Source organism: Apiospora aurea, assembly GCF_038362705.1.
Source record: "Apiospora aurea strain CBS 24483 chromosome Unknown utg000002l_segment0_segment0, whole genome shotgun sequence".
NCBI lineage: Eukaryota > Fungi > Ascomycota > Sordariomycetes > Amphisphaeriales > Apiosporaceae > Apiospora > Apiospora aurea.
The window spans coordinates 1,850,756-1,864,042 of NW_027117389.1; the positions used below are offsets into that span (position 1 = coordinate 1,850,756).

Below are 13,287 nucleotides of genomic sequence, written 5' to 3' on the forward strand. Positions count from 1 at the left end.
TTACCTCTATGGTTCTCATATACATACACTCATGGTTAACATAGTTATCCGTATCTCACGATAATGGGTGATCGTAAACCCCAGATGCCTCTCGCTTGTGAATAAGATGTCGACCTTGATGATACAGCTTTCGGCGTCTTATACCCTGCCGGAACTGCTGGCTATTTCATCACGACTGTTACCTATCCAGGCAATAACCCCTTTCCCCTCCGCTGCTGATATCCATGCTGAGAAGGCCGGATAGATGTAAGACAGGTTTCCGTCCGACCCAAAGACTGTCTATACCCACATGCCTTTGTAACATGCTCATACACGAGGTGGGAGCCAAAAGAAAAGGGGCGTCTGACCAGAGTTGGGGGTGGCTCAGGCATCAGGAACCCCGTGGTTCGGCCAGCCATAATCCAACACGCCATTGTATCTGGCTGTCTCTGTAGTCACTGTAGAGTGATGCTGTATTCGCCCAGCTTCACGCCGTTCTAGATTGTATCTTCGACGATAGGAGCTTCCGCCCATGACCGTGGAGACCTTGCTGCTGCTTCTTCCTTTCTTCCACCTTCCGCTCTCTGAAGATTGTGAAAAACCCCTCCCACAAAAGAAAAAGAACAAGTTCATCCTTCTGGGATAAATAACCAGACCACCTCCACTGTTGGAGTCGAACAGTACACAGTTGGCAAGTTTCGTCCCATCCACACTCAGCCAACGACTGTTTGGAGAAAGAAGGATAGGCCGCCGCCTTGGGCATGTAGCACCAGGTTGCAGCTTCCCACCAAACACGACACTTTGAGTTCAGCATCCACGCAAGTAGCCTGTTCAACACCAAGTCCTCCGAGATACATCAGGTTGATGCTTCCATTTGCAGTCGACCCGAACTGCTCAACTGTCAGTCACGCTCCCACACTGTAAGCGGTGGGTGCCGCACCCGAGACTTGCCAATTATTCTTGATGACATCAGTATTCAACCAACCCAATCCATCAGCCCTCCTCAGTCAAAGCGAGTCGCTCCTGCCAAACTTGAGCAGCAAGACGGCACCCCACACAAGACGCCGGACACGGCATCGCAGCTTCGGTAATAGCTCAACGTCGTCCCCTTCATCACCTCCCCTTCCCTCCTGCGTCGGGCTCGCCATCCATGCCCCCCGTCGATGCGTCGCTCCATGCTGGCCTACCGCAACTTGGTCATGGTCCAGCCATTTCTCTCGCTATCTCACAAGCATCGGTTACTGAAGACCAGCTGGTAGACTCATCGTTGGATCGGCAGTCTACCCCAGTGGATGAGCAGTCCCCCCAAAGTCGTACAATGGCGAAGACATTCGACCTCCTCCAAACCGACCTTGAGAATCGCCAACTGATTTACTCGTATGTCTTTGCCAATGGGAATGGCAGGAACTTGTGCGCAGCAGCTCCGATCCTCCGAAGAGAGGCACTCCCCATGACGATGTGCAAGGAGGAGCCTCTTCGTCACCTGACCATCTACATCATGGCTTATGATCAGAAGACTCGCGATGACTGGCTCAAGATGGAGTGGAAGACGCAACAGAATGAGGTGTTCACCCATGTCTTCACCACTCTGAACCATAGCCTTGTCCGGCGTCTCAAGGCATCTGTCCGAAAGATCGAGCAGCTCAACATCATCGTTCACCCCCTGCCGCGGACGATACCGATGACTCGCAGATCCTTTACCTGTGGGCCAAGGTTCGGGAGGTGGCTTTCCTGCTCAGCGATATCAGCCATTGGAACGTTGACCATCTCATGATAGAAATGAGTTCGGAAGGCCCCCAGACCTTCAATTTCTGCACCAGGCCTCTCGGCGACCTGTCTCTCAATATGAAGTGCGAATACAATTTCTTGTCTCTGGTTCACATGGTTCTTCTAGAGCCGCTGTTCAGCGCCAGGAAAATGGGCAACACATCTCTGAGCTGGTATTGCCAGGCCCTTCCGGATGACGACTCTACTCCCGGACCCATGCTCGACTTGATCAGCCTCCCTGCGGCTCCGCAAGAGGACGGATACCCGCGGCTCAGGACTTGGAATACTGGGAAGCCCACTAACATCAACGGCTTTTGGCATGAGTTGACCTTGAACAGAATGCGCGTTGAGGTGCTTAATATTACCTTCAACTTCGACGCGGCCCTCGACTCTTTCGCCGGCAACGCTGCCAACCGCCTTCGCCTGCAGCGCTTCCGCACCTGGAAGGAGGGAGAACAATGCGCCCTCAGTCTCAAGAACTGGAAGAAAACGATGATGTCTTTTAAACAGAGCCGTCAGAAGCTCCAGTTCCTCAAAAACCTCCGGCAGACTTCACTCATGCTTTGCGATCCCGCAGCCTTTAAGCGTAGCGTGGAAGCGATCCAGGATAAGGAATGGAACGACGCTCTCATTCGACGCAACGAAGCAATGCAACTAAACTTGCTCCCGACCAGTCCTTCCACTCTCCCCGCCACCGGCGGAAAGTCTCGGGCCCTCGTTGCAATGTGGACGCGAGATCAAATGGGAAAGCTTTCCGCTAAGATGCGGGAGCTCATCAGAAGCCATGCCGTAGATGAATGGTCCAAGCAATATCCACTCGGCATTCCCAAAATCTCCTACATCCTCGAGCTTCAGGATAGGGAGCATGCTGAGAACCATGGTGAGAATGCCAACGAGGATAAGGACGGCAAAGATGAAGAGAGCGAGGAGGAGGATTAGAATGAGGAGTTTGCGTCATTTTCAGAAGCTTTCCCGGACGAGATTGATGATCTCGAGGAACGACTTAAGGAAGCAGATCCGGATGGCGACGACGACTTCGACGGCTGGTGTAATCTATGGCACTAGGTGCAGGACTTGGACCAACCTGAGGACAGTGACTTGGGAATCATTGGCAGCTAACCAACCACTTTGCTCTGAGGCTCCCAAACTTCACTCGTGTGTTCGATCGGTCAACATTGTTCATCGGCGATACCGCGAGTCGCCCACCCGAGCCGAAACGATAATTACGAAAACAAAAGAAAAAGAGAAACGAGGAAAGAGAACCAAAACAAAACTGGAGTTGAAGGGACCGCCCTTCTTGTCCGAGTACTGTACCTGCAACCAACCAAACAACCACTCGGCTCTACTGAATTAAGGTCGCTTTTCCACGACTCGCACCAGCTCCACGGCAGCTCTCAGCTCTCATCTACTCTGGCCTATGAGACTAGAGAGTCGTTCTCATATTTGCATGGGGGCGAACAGTGGCTCATTCGGTATCCCTTCTATGGATACCAGCGAGCAACACCGTACCAGCTGGACAGTGCCTTGAGGCCCAGAATCCAGCAATAAGCGAACGAACGCCTTTTCCCTCGCTGCCAAAGAGAAATCAGGAGATTACGAAGAACGAAACAGTTTAGGGTAGTATAAGGCAGACAGACACGTTGGCGTTGGCTAAGCGTTTTGCTTAATTTTCTACATGGCGATTCGTTTTGGCACCTTACTGCCGAGATGCCTTTTGTGTATATATAGATGATACCCTTTTTGTAGATATATTGATTGGACACATAATTTGATGCATTCTGGTCATACTGTTCGTGTACGAATTTCGTGTATCATTGTGCTTTGGCTGATGTACGTACCTAAGAATGTTGTGGACAATGCTTGCCCTGGGTGGTTGCCTACGCGGCAAATGACATGAGGCTGCCAACAGTCAAAACAAACAAGACGTGCAAGCCATAGAAGAGACATAAAGCCACTGTCCGGAATCGAACCATTGCGTCCGTTCTTTCAATTATTACACAAACAAAGCTGGCCACACTATCACTATGCCAATCCAGCCAGCCATACATATTGGGATAGACATGTAGGGAAGGGCAGACAGCGCCAGCACATGGCCGCCCTTCCACCACAATAATACAGTCCTAAGCTACGAGTGAAGGCAAGAAGATTTGTTGAAAGATTATTTATTTTTATTTTATTTATTTTTTAAGAAAAGAAAGAAAAAAAACTAATAATATAAGCGAAGGTGCCATCTTGTAAGCCCGGATGGTAGGCGCGCCGTTTGAGCCAGATAAGGTGTTTGAGCTACTTCGCTGTTGTAAGTCGGCTCTATTAGAATTTATATATGATTGCGTTGCTACGAATGTAGGGAATTCCCGAGGAACAAAGGAGGAGTCTTCTGGAGCAATACCCCTGCGCCATTCCGCCCACGATACATCTAACGTAGAGTAGGGAGTTACGAAACACACGTCGCCGCAGTTTATCTATTCTAGAATACTTTTGATGACTACGGTTGCCATATGTGTCATACCGCGACCGGGGTCTAAGTACCGGCCGGCAGTGGAAGCTGTGCAAACGAAGAGTAGGAAAAACAGAAGCAAAAGTGAAAGCAACTGCCCTGGATCGAACCGTCGCGTTTGGGCATATACTCAAATGAACAAAACGCAACCTTTACCCCTATGCCACTCAACCATGGTCGCATTGATGGAGATAGATAGATAGGGGGGCAGCATACCGCCACCACCACATGACGACTTCTGACCAAGATGATCAGACAGCAAGCAGAACAAGTAAGTCCCTGTAGTTTTGGATGTCCACAATACGAAGGATCGAAGCAGAAAGATAAAACAAAAAGCGAAGGAGCCATCCGTTGTTAAGCCTCGGATGGTAGGCGTGAATCCATAGTAGCAGCTACTTCGCTGAATTGCAAAGGCACTATCAGAACTTATATGGACAGGCGTTTTGTGCTGTTAGGGGTGTAGTAGAACTTATTTAACCCAAGGAATCTCGACTCACACGCCATACCATTAAGCCACCATACGAGAGGAGGATACCAACCAGTCCATGTGAAACACTGGTTTAGAAAGGGAGAGAGCGCCAAAAGAAAGGGAAAAAAAAGATTCCCGAGAGTTGGGCATGTTCAGAAGACAAATCCGATTGGGGCCAGACGACATATCTCGTAAAAGAGAAGAGTGCAAAAAGCGAAGCCATCCGTGTCGGATGGGAAAGACTGCTTATTCATGTTCAGCTACTTCGCTGGGAAATGATGCTGTAATTGGGGTTATATAGCACTCTTCTACCTGCTTTGCAAGTACCCAAGCGCCACATCGCAGTTGGTTGCCTACCCAAGCCCCCTGGCCAGCCAGCCACCGGGCCAGGCCAGTATGCCACCACCATGCCTTGTAGCAAACAGCAAACAGTTTGAACCCCGAAGAGCTTTCAAGACCATATTCATATTGTATTGCCAATCCAGAAGAGGCATAACAGGCGGCCTGAAACCAGTACTAGGACCCGACTTCTGCTCGACTACCAAGGAAAGAACGAGGGTCAATTACCAGATGGACCCAACAGCCACACCAGACTTGGCAGACCTCATCCCAGGATGCCATCCAGGGATCCCAGGCATCCCTCCACCAAGGACCATGCCACGCCCTCATAAAAAGTATGGAATAATATGAATTTTAGTGTATTGACTCGCCCGTTCAGCTATAAGACGTTTCATCGCATGAGCCCCCTATCCCAGAATTTACCCCAAACGAAGCAAGTTAAACGTGGTAAACCCCCCCATCCAAACTCCAGATGCTTGTGCTGAGCTCCCCCATGGAGTGCTTCCCCGTAACTCCTCTAACCGGTACGCAACCACAACTGCTCCTCGCGCGCGCCACTCCCCTTCTAGCGCCTAAAAAAAGACAACAAAATATATGGCAGTATGTGTATATGACAACATATGGTACATGGAACAAAGTTTGTCTTGTTTATTCCTTAGGGGGGTTCGAATTCTCGTCAGTCGTAAAAAATAGCCCATAAGTCAGAACCTACTATGAAAATCTCCGCAAGCCGAACTACTTCAGAAGCCTTCAAAATACTTGTCGTATTTGTTGAGCAGCTCGTCCGTGTACGGCTCGCGCTTGCCATCATCTTCGGGATAGACATCGAAGCATGACGCATCTCCGGGGAAACGCACGGCGGGCTGGATGGGCGGGTGTACTTGTCGTCGCAGCAGAATCTCCCAGTCGATCCCCTCAAAGAATGGATGTTCCTTCACCCGCACGGAACCGCCGTTGATGTTGCCGAGCCGCCGCGAGCGGTCCACCGTGCAGAGTGACCGTATTATATGCTGCGCATTGTGCGAAATCTGCGGTTCTGCCGGGAACATGACCGGTTTTTCGACAATTCTGCGCACAAGGTTAGCACAGCCGCTCTATCATCTTTACCGTTGGCTGGGCCGAGAATGGATATAACACACTGTTTGTAGATTTCGATGGGGTTTTGGTGCCAGAATGGGGGGTATCCCGTCAGGAACTCGTAGATGAGGATCCCCAACGCCCACCAATCCACGGCGGTCGTGTGGCCCTTGTTCTGAATAACTTCTGGGGCGAGGTACTCGGGGGTACCACAAAGGGTGTACGTCTCGACGGGCCGTTCGTCTTTGCTGCCCAACCGCTTGGCGAACCCGAAGTCGACCAACTTCACATGGCCCTCGGCGTCCAGCAGCAGGTTCTCGGGTTTCAAGTCCCGGTAAGCGACCCCGCCTTGTTGTTCGTGCAGGAACTCTAAAACGAGCACGATCTCGGCCGCGTAGAATTGCGCCCACTCCTCCGGGAAACGCCGGTGCCGCCTTAGGTAGCTGAACAGCTCGCCGCCGGGGACGTAGTCGAGAAGCATGTATATCGAGTCGCGGTCGGCGAAGGACGCTATGAGGGTCGTGATGAAGGGGTGCCCCGCCACGTCGGCGAGGATCTCGCGCTCGTGCCGGACATGGTCGATCTGCTTGAGCTTGATGATCTCGGCCTTGCGCAGGATCTTGAGCGCAAAGACTTGGTCGTTATCTTCCTTGTCGGAGGCGGATTTGGGCCGAACCAGGCAAACTCGGGCAAAGGTACCCTTGGAGATTGTTAGCGGACTGGCGGGACGCCCCGACGCGCAAATACCACCACCGCCGCCATCACCACGACCACCGCTGCTCCCACTCCCACTTGCGGATCTAGAAGAGAAGCAAACTCACCGTACCCAGAGTTCGCACCAAAGCAAAATCAGAAGGGCTGAGTTGCTGGTTGTGCGCGCCTAATTTGGAGTCCCCCGCAATTTGAGCCATCTTGATACCGCCGCCAGCCAGTTGGATAGGATTCGGTTGGGTTGCGACGGCGGCCATGGCCTGGCGGGCTGGAAGGGCGGGATTCGTGCGTGCGTGCGTAGCAAAAACCCCGAGAGATTATTTTCCGTATTGTGCAGTACCGACTCGTTTGTGACGGTGGTGAAGTTCCCAGCAAATCAAGTTTCAGACGACGGTCCGCCGAAGGATCCTCTTCGTCTCGTTTTCCGGTGGGTCGGTTGACATTGATTGATCTGAATTAGAGCCGAGTGAGATCCATCCAGCAGCAAGTTAGTCGCTCGAGTGGGTGAGGGAGAGACACACGATGCACAGCCGAGGAAGTGAAGGGAAGCGCGACAGACGATTGAACAGCAATCGACAGGCAGGGGTGGAAAGCTTTTTTCTTCTTCTTTCCTCGCAGAGATCGCGAGCCTGCTAGTTTAACAAGTCTTTTTTTTTGGCACCTCAGCTAGACTACGACTATTTTACTACCTTGCCCCGACCCTCCTCTCCGAAATAGAGTCAACTTGCTTCGGTCCTAGTCCTGATGACGTTGTGCGCTTCAGCCGCGCCCGCTCGCTGCGGGGTGCGAGACGAGAACTGACTTTAACGGATCACTTTATTTGGGGTGGCATGCTCAGAGTACGTACCCGGCTGATATGGTACTATCGCTCAACTAGGCATCCCGACTTTTAGGTAATCGCTCCCCTAATCCATCGATTGATTGATTAATCGGATCTCAAAATAGTGGTCTCTTCCAGCCACGTCCCTGCCTCTAGATTGTGTCACTGCGATGTTGGACGTCATGCAGAACCTCAGTGCTCAGCAACCTTGTCACATTCCATGCTGCGTACATATAGGTATGAAACTGATTTCCGTGATGGAAGGGCCCCTGCTGTGGCGGCACTGACGGGCGGTGGCTTGCCAGTCATCTTAACGCACATATATCAAAGCTAGGCTCGATCCTGTTGCCTCTCGCTCTCCGGGTATCGCTTGAAGGACTAAAAGTCGCGATATGGTTCACAAAGTTCTGACGTACAGGAGGGTCTCTAACATACCTATTTCATCCAGCTTGCAGCATCTAGAACCCCGCATCCACCCAATTCCGAGCTGGGCGGATGAGCATATACACGACATGCATTGAACCTATCCGCACGTGGCATGTGCATCTGGGAGGGGGGACTATAGATCGGGCAGATATCACTATCGATAAGTACATCGTGTAGGCAGATGTGGATCGCGAAGCTGACTATGACCACTGCATATGGCTACAGATTGTAGTAGGCTCTCCATACCGCCACTACAATTTCTCTCTCCCTCTCTCTCTCTCTCTCTATCTCTTTCGCTGGTGATATCTACCTACAGTGGTTTCTTCGTGAAATGACCCTGTTATTTTCCGACTCGAATCTGCCGATTGGAGTTGCAGATCGATAGCCCTTTTCTGCGAGGACGACAATAAGTGCTGCAGCTCCAATCGAAGAACAGATGAACTCTCATCTAGTCCAGATAGCTACATCTCAAGTACTGAAGTAGGCAGGTGCTGGAACCCTTTCATTGGTGGGATCGAGAGATGAGCGATACCGTTGGGTATTCTGGAATCATATTGTTATTTATACACGTGCCAGTCGCTGCATACCGCTTACCGCCAGTCATCCAGTCGTCAAAGAATCAACTACTTACACTACATCAAGGGGCGCCTAGGAACGCTTTACTAGGTAATAATATGGTCACTATGTATGTACATGTAGGGGACAACCGGTTGGTGTGTATGGAGTCAACGTACATATCGAGTAAGCCATGTATTCGATAAGTGCCCCCAGTCAGTACCTTCTACTTCGTATGGGTAGGTAGGTAGATCCTCATACTGAATTGCCTAGGTAATCTGATTGATGATTGCCGAGTCATCTCATTTCTCCGTGTCCTCGACATTCGTAGAAGATGCGCGAGAGCTCCAATTTGGTCTATCCCATGCTCTCCCAAATTCAAAATGGTTTGCCGTATACGACTGGAGGTCGGCAATCGGATCAACTGAAGCACACAGCACCTGAGCCCTTCTTACTGGACCGTAGGTACTGTAGCTTGGGCTGGAGCACAAGGGCCCCCAACTTCCAAGGTTCTCAGGGCCCCCAAAGTCTGCTCAAGGGCCCTAGTTGTGCAGCTGGAAGCAGCACTACCAGAAAGCCCCACCCAGAGCCCCTGACTAAGCCGCCCGATCCTTGTACCTATGGAATCAACTAATGCCTTGTCATTGCTCCCGACTTAACCTACCTGCTCCCCCTCGACGACAACATCCATCAAAGACAAACAGCCAATAGAGAGCGTTTCTTTCAGCCGTGACCAAATAGACAAAGTCCATTTCTGCCCGTCAACCGGATAGTTGTTGATCGTTGCGTGCTATTGTTGCATGTTACCCGACATGCTCTGACCAGTGGGTCCTAACAACGAGACCTTGGTCCAACAACCGACGACACGATGTTCAACATCTCGAACCTCGTGCAAAAGGCCCAGTCGGCTGCCCAGCAGCTGATTGACCCTATGCAAGGCCTGAACCTCACCAATTCCGACCGCAACCCTGCCAAGTCCACCCTGTTCCAGCATCAATTCCGCCTGCCCAGCAGCCAGACACCTTTGTACGAGATCCCCGCTGAGTTGACAATCCCCCCTTCGAACGTCACCCAAGGCGACAAAGAGCGCGATCGAGGCTGGCATTATGCTGGGAAGCTGCACCTGTCCGAGGCCTACATGTGCTTCTCCACCACTCCGTCAAGCTTCGTCAGCTCCGCCAGCACCTCGACTTCTTCTGCCTTCACCGGCCAAACCCACGGCGGCGGGCCAAGTGGCAATGGCTTCACATTTCCACTATGTGCCATCAGACGGGTCGAACGTCTGAACAGTCAGAGTTTCCAGGTCAGTTCATCGTGCCTTTCCCCACTTCCACGCCTCGGCGATTGTCATGTTCCTGTGAAGCTTTGAATACCATCACTGACCTATCTGGGTATTCTAGTTTGCGCTTGCCATCACGACATGGAACGGTATCCCACATGAAGCGTCCAAGGACAAAGATGCACAGAAGGACAAGAGCCAGATGCGAGAGCAGAGAATTACCATTCAGCTCGCCGGGACCCGCCACGCATGTGAGAGGTTCTGTGATGGCCTGAAGAAGGGCTTGAGAGGTGGCGTTGGCAACGTCGGCAAGCTCAAGAAGGTTGTGGCTGAATGCTACTCTGAATACCTACTCCGACCCGAGGACAAGAAGGCCGCCAACCCACCAGATGCCGGCCTAGGGATGATGTTCAAATACCCAGGCGATCCCAAGAAACTGAGGGATAGGGCCAAAATGAGGCTATGGGCTGAATACCTACGGGACAATGGGCGGAATGCGACACTGATTCGCCAGCCGACATTTCACAAGCTGATCCGCGTCGGTCTGCCCAATCGTCTCAGGGGAGAGATGTGGGAGCTGACTTCTGGGTCTTTGTATCTGAGGCTCGAGAATCCCACCCTCTACACCGACACTCTGGCCAAGTTCTCGGGCAAGGAGTCTCTCGCTATCGACGAGATTGAGAAAGATCTCAACCGAAGTCTTCCCGAATATCCTGGATTCCAGTCCGAGGAAGGGATTGGACGGCTACGTCGAGTTCTCACAGCCTACAGTTGGGTCAACCCCGAAGTTGGCTACTGTCAAGCCATGAACATAGTTGTCGCGGCCTTGTTGATTTACATATCAGAATCGCAGGCCTTCTTCCTCTTGTCCGCTCTTTGCGACAGGCTTGTTCCAGGATACTACTCCACGACCATGTACGGAACTTTGCTGGACCAGAAGGTCTTTGAATCGCTAGTCGAGAAGACGATGCCTGTTTTGTGGGAGCATTTGGTCAAAGCCGATGTTCAACTATCAGTGGTATCGCTTCCCTGGTTCCTATCGCTTTACATCAACTCGATGCCACTAGTATTTGCCTTTAGAGTTCTGGATGTCTTCTTCGTTGAGGGACCCAAGGTGTTATTCCAAGTCGGCTTGGCTATATTACGTATCAACGGAGAGGAATTGCTGGACGCCACAGACGACGGTGCTTTCATATCTGTCTTGAAAGGCTATTTCTCACGCCTGGATGAGTCGGCTCATCCCAAGTCCGAAAACCCAAAGTTGAGAGCCATCAACCGTTTCCAGGAACTCATGGTTGTTGCTTTCAAGGAGTTCTCTGGAATCACGCACAGCACGATCCAAGATCTGCGGCTGAAGAACAAGGATGCTGTGCTCAATAATATTGAGAATTTTGCAAAACGAACAGCTATTCGGAACCTTGGACCAGACAGCAAACTACTCAGCCCAGAGGAGCTCGGCGCCGTATACGATAGGTTTTATACCATTCTCTATGAGCGCCAACAACGCGATCACATTATTCAAGAAGAGAAAGTCCGTCGGGCCAAAACTGCCAGACCCAGTGCAGCGTCCGCCTTTTCGGACCATCAAGACCATGGCGTCGAGAAAGGTCGTGTCGGTCTGGGTCCCAGCACTAGTCTGATGGACTACGATGCCTTTCGCGAATTCCTCGCAGCGATGTCGAAGTGGGCGATTGCCGACTCCCCGGCCACACCTAGACGCGATACATTCCCAGACAGGGACCAGAGCCAATACTTCAACAACTTTCGAAAGCCTAACACCAATCTTCTTTCGCCCTGGGGGTCTGGGCCGGAGCCCGCCGAACACGAATTCATGCAGCGGTTGTTCCGACGGTGGGATGTTGGTTCAACTTCGACACTGACGTTACAGAATGTGGTGACCGGTCTTGCTCAGATCAAAGGCAGACGCGATATTATGGGCACTATTACTTATTTCTTCGAACTTTACGATGACGACGGCGATGGAAAAGTTGACAGAGAGGGCATTCTACGAATATCCGAGGCACTCCTGTTCTTATCGCGCCGTGGTTTGGAAGGCACTCTCAGTGCCTCGAGTTCAAACCCGTCCCTCAGCACATTAACGGAGACCAATGGCCCAATGAGCCCACCTATTGGCGGCACCATGAACGAACGGTTCCTTGGGAGCGTTAGTGCTTTCATTCGACGATGCTTCGAATACGCCGACCCGGATCACCCCTCCAACCAGTTAGAGCCTGCGACCAAAACCACCCCGCCCAAAACAACAGGGTCAGATGAAAGCCATACGCCTGATGACAGCGCATTTGCCATTGGAGATGACGAAGATGAGGAGGACGAGGAGGATCTCCTAGCATTTGATGCCCCCCAGGAAAGCCCTCAAGAGGCTCCCAAGGAGAGCCCGAGTGCCGCTAAGAAGAAGGCAGCTTTGCCGTCCAACCCCCCAGCCCTTGGCAAACCAGATACAGAAAACGAGACACAGCGCTCTGTCTCCAAGGCACAATCTGAGAAGGCGAATGTCGCTTTGGACCCTTCCAACCCCTTACACATGACATTACCCACCTTCCGCATGGTTGTGTTGGCGGACGAGCTGCTTGAGCAGTTTTTCGAATCATCATTTCCGACGTCGCTGCACGTCACCGAAGGACTTCCGAGTATCAATCCATCCACTCCTTCTCTCACTACATTCTCCAGTTTCGGACGCTCAGCAGCAAGTGCTCTGCCGATTCCACAGGCTAGCGCAAATAACGCTACCAGGGGCCTCCGCGGTGTCCTCGACAACATCGTTACTGATGCATCGAGGGTAGCGGCCGAGGTTCGCCGCCGTATGGAAGAGGCGCAGCGAGAGCTCGAGCAAAATGCTGTACCCGGGCAGAAGGATGAAGAAGAGGACGATGATGAAGATTTACGTGTGCCTAAATCAGCGGGCGGCTACGGCGGAGATGCGGAACGGCGCAGTGTACGATCATCGGATCTGGATCTCCTGGACGGAGCGGATGCCGAGGCAGGGGCCTCAAAGGGCCAAGAAGGGTCGAGCCAATCGATACTCGAACCTACCGAGGCAGCAAGTAGCCAACCGGGAACTGTGGACACGCCACCTCAGAGGATTGTAGAATTCGAGGGATGATATTGGCGCATCTGCTTGTCTCTAGGGAATGGGTCTGGAATTACTGTAGCTGTTGCGTTTAGGAGTTGTTGCTTGCTTTGCGCAAGAGGGATCTCAATGGGGGTTGCCACTAGAGCAGTAAGGGTTGTGTTCAGATCAATTGATATGTTGTTCCCTCCAGATGGCTGAGACATGGTCTGGGACCGAAGAATCCGATGAGATGCGACGTTGACTACGCCACGGATTGGATTCCATTGGACGTCTTGCA

At 51.8% G+C, this 13,287-nt stretch overlaps 3 protein-coding genes across 3 annotated transcripts; 2 read left to right on the top strand and 1 right to left on the bottom strand.

Moving 5' to 3' along the window:
* Window positions 1–1,129: 1,129 nt before the first annotated feature.
* On the top strand, window positions 1,130–2,685 carry PG986_002975 (uncharacterized protein; the record flags this gene model as incomplete). Its single annotated transcript, XM_066839197.1, has 2 exons — window positions 1,130–1,633; window positions 1,672–2,685. 2 exons carry the CDS (start codon window positions 1,130–1,132, stop codon window positions 2,683–2,685), a joined length of 1,518 nt encoding a protein of 505 aa, XP_066704261.1.
* A 4,204-nt stretch (window positions 2,686–6,889) lies between these two features.
* PG986_002976 (uncharacterized protein) lies at window positions 6,890–7,096 on the bottom strand (the record flags this gene model as incomplete). The annotated part of the gene is made up of 2 exons (XM_066839198.1): window positions 6,890–6,928; window positions 6,950–7,096. 2 exons carry the CDS (start codon window positions 7,094–7,096, stop codon window positions 6,890–6,892), a joined length of 186 nt encoding a protein of 61 aa, XP_066704262.1.
* Window positions 7,097–9,508: 2,412 nt separating this feature from the next.
* Window positions 9,509–13,040, top strand: PG986_002977 (rab-GTPase-TBC domain-containing protein; the record flags this gene model as incomplete). The annotated part of the gene is made up of 2 exons (XM_066839199.1): window positions 9,509–9,943; window positions 10,041–13,040. 2 exons carry the CDS (start codon window positions 9,509–9,511, stop codon window positions 13,038–13,040), a joined length of 3,435 nt encoding a protein of 1,144 aa, XP_066704263.1.
* Window positions 13,041–13,287: the final 247 nt, after the last annotated feature.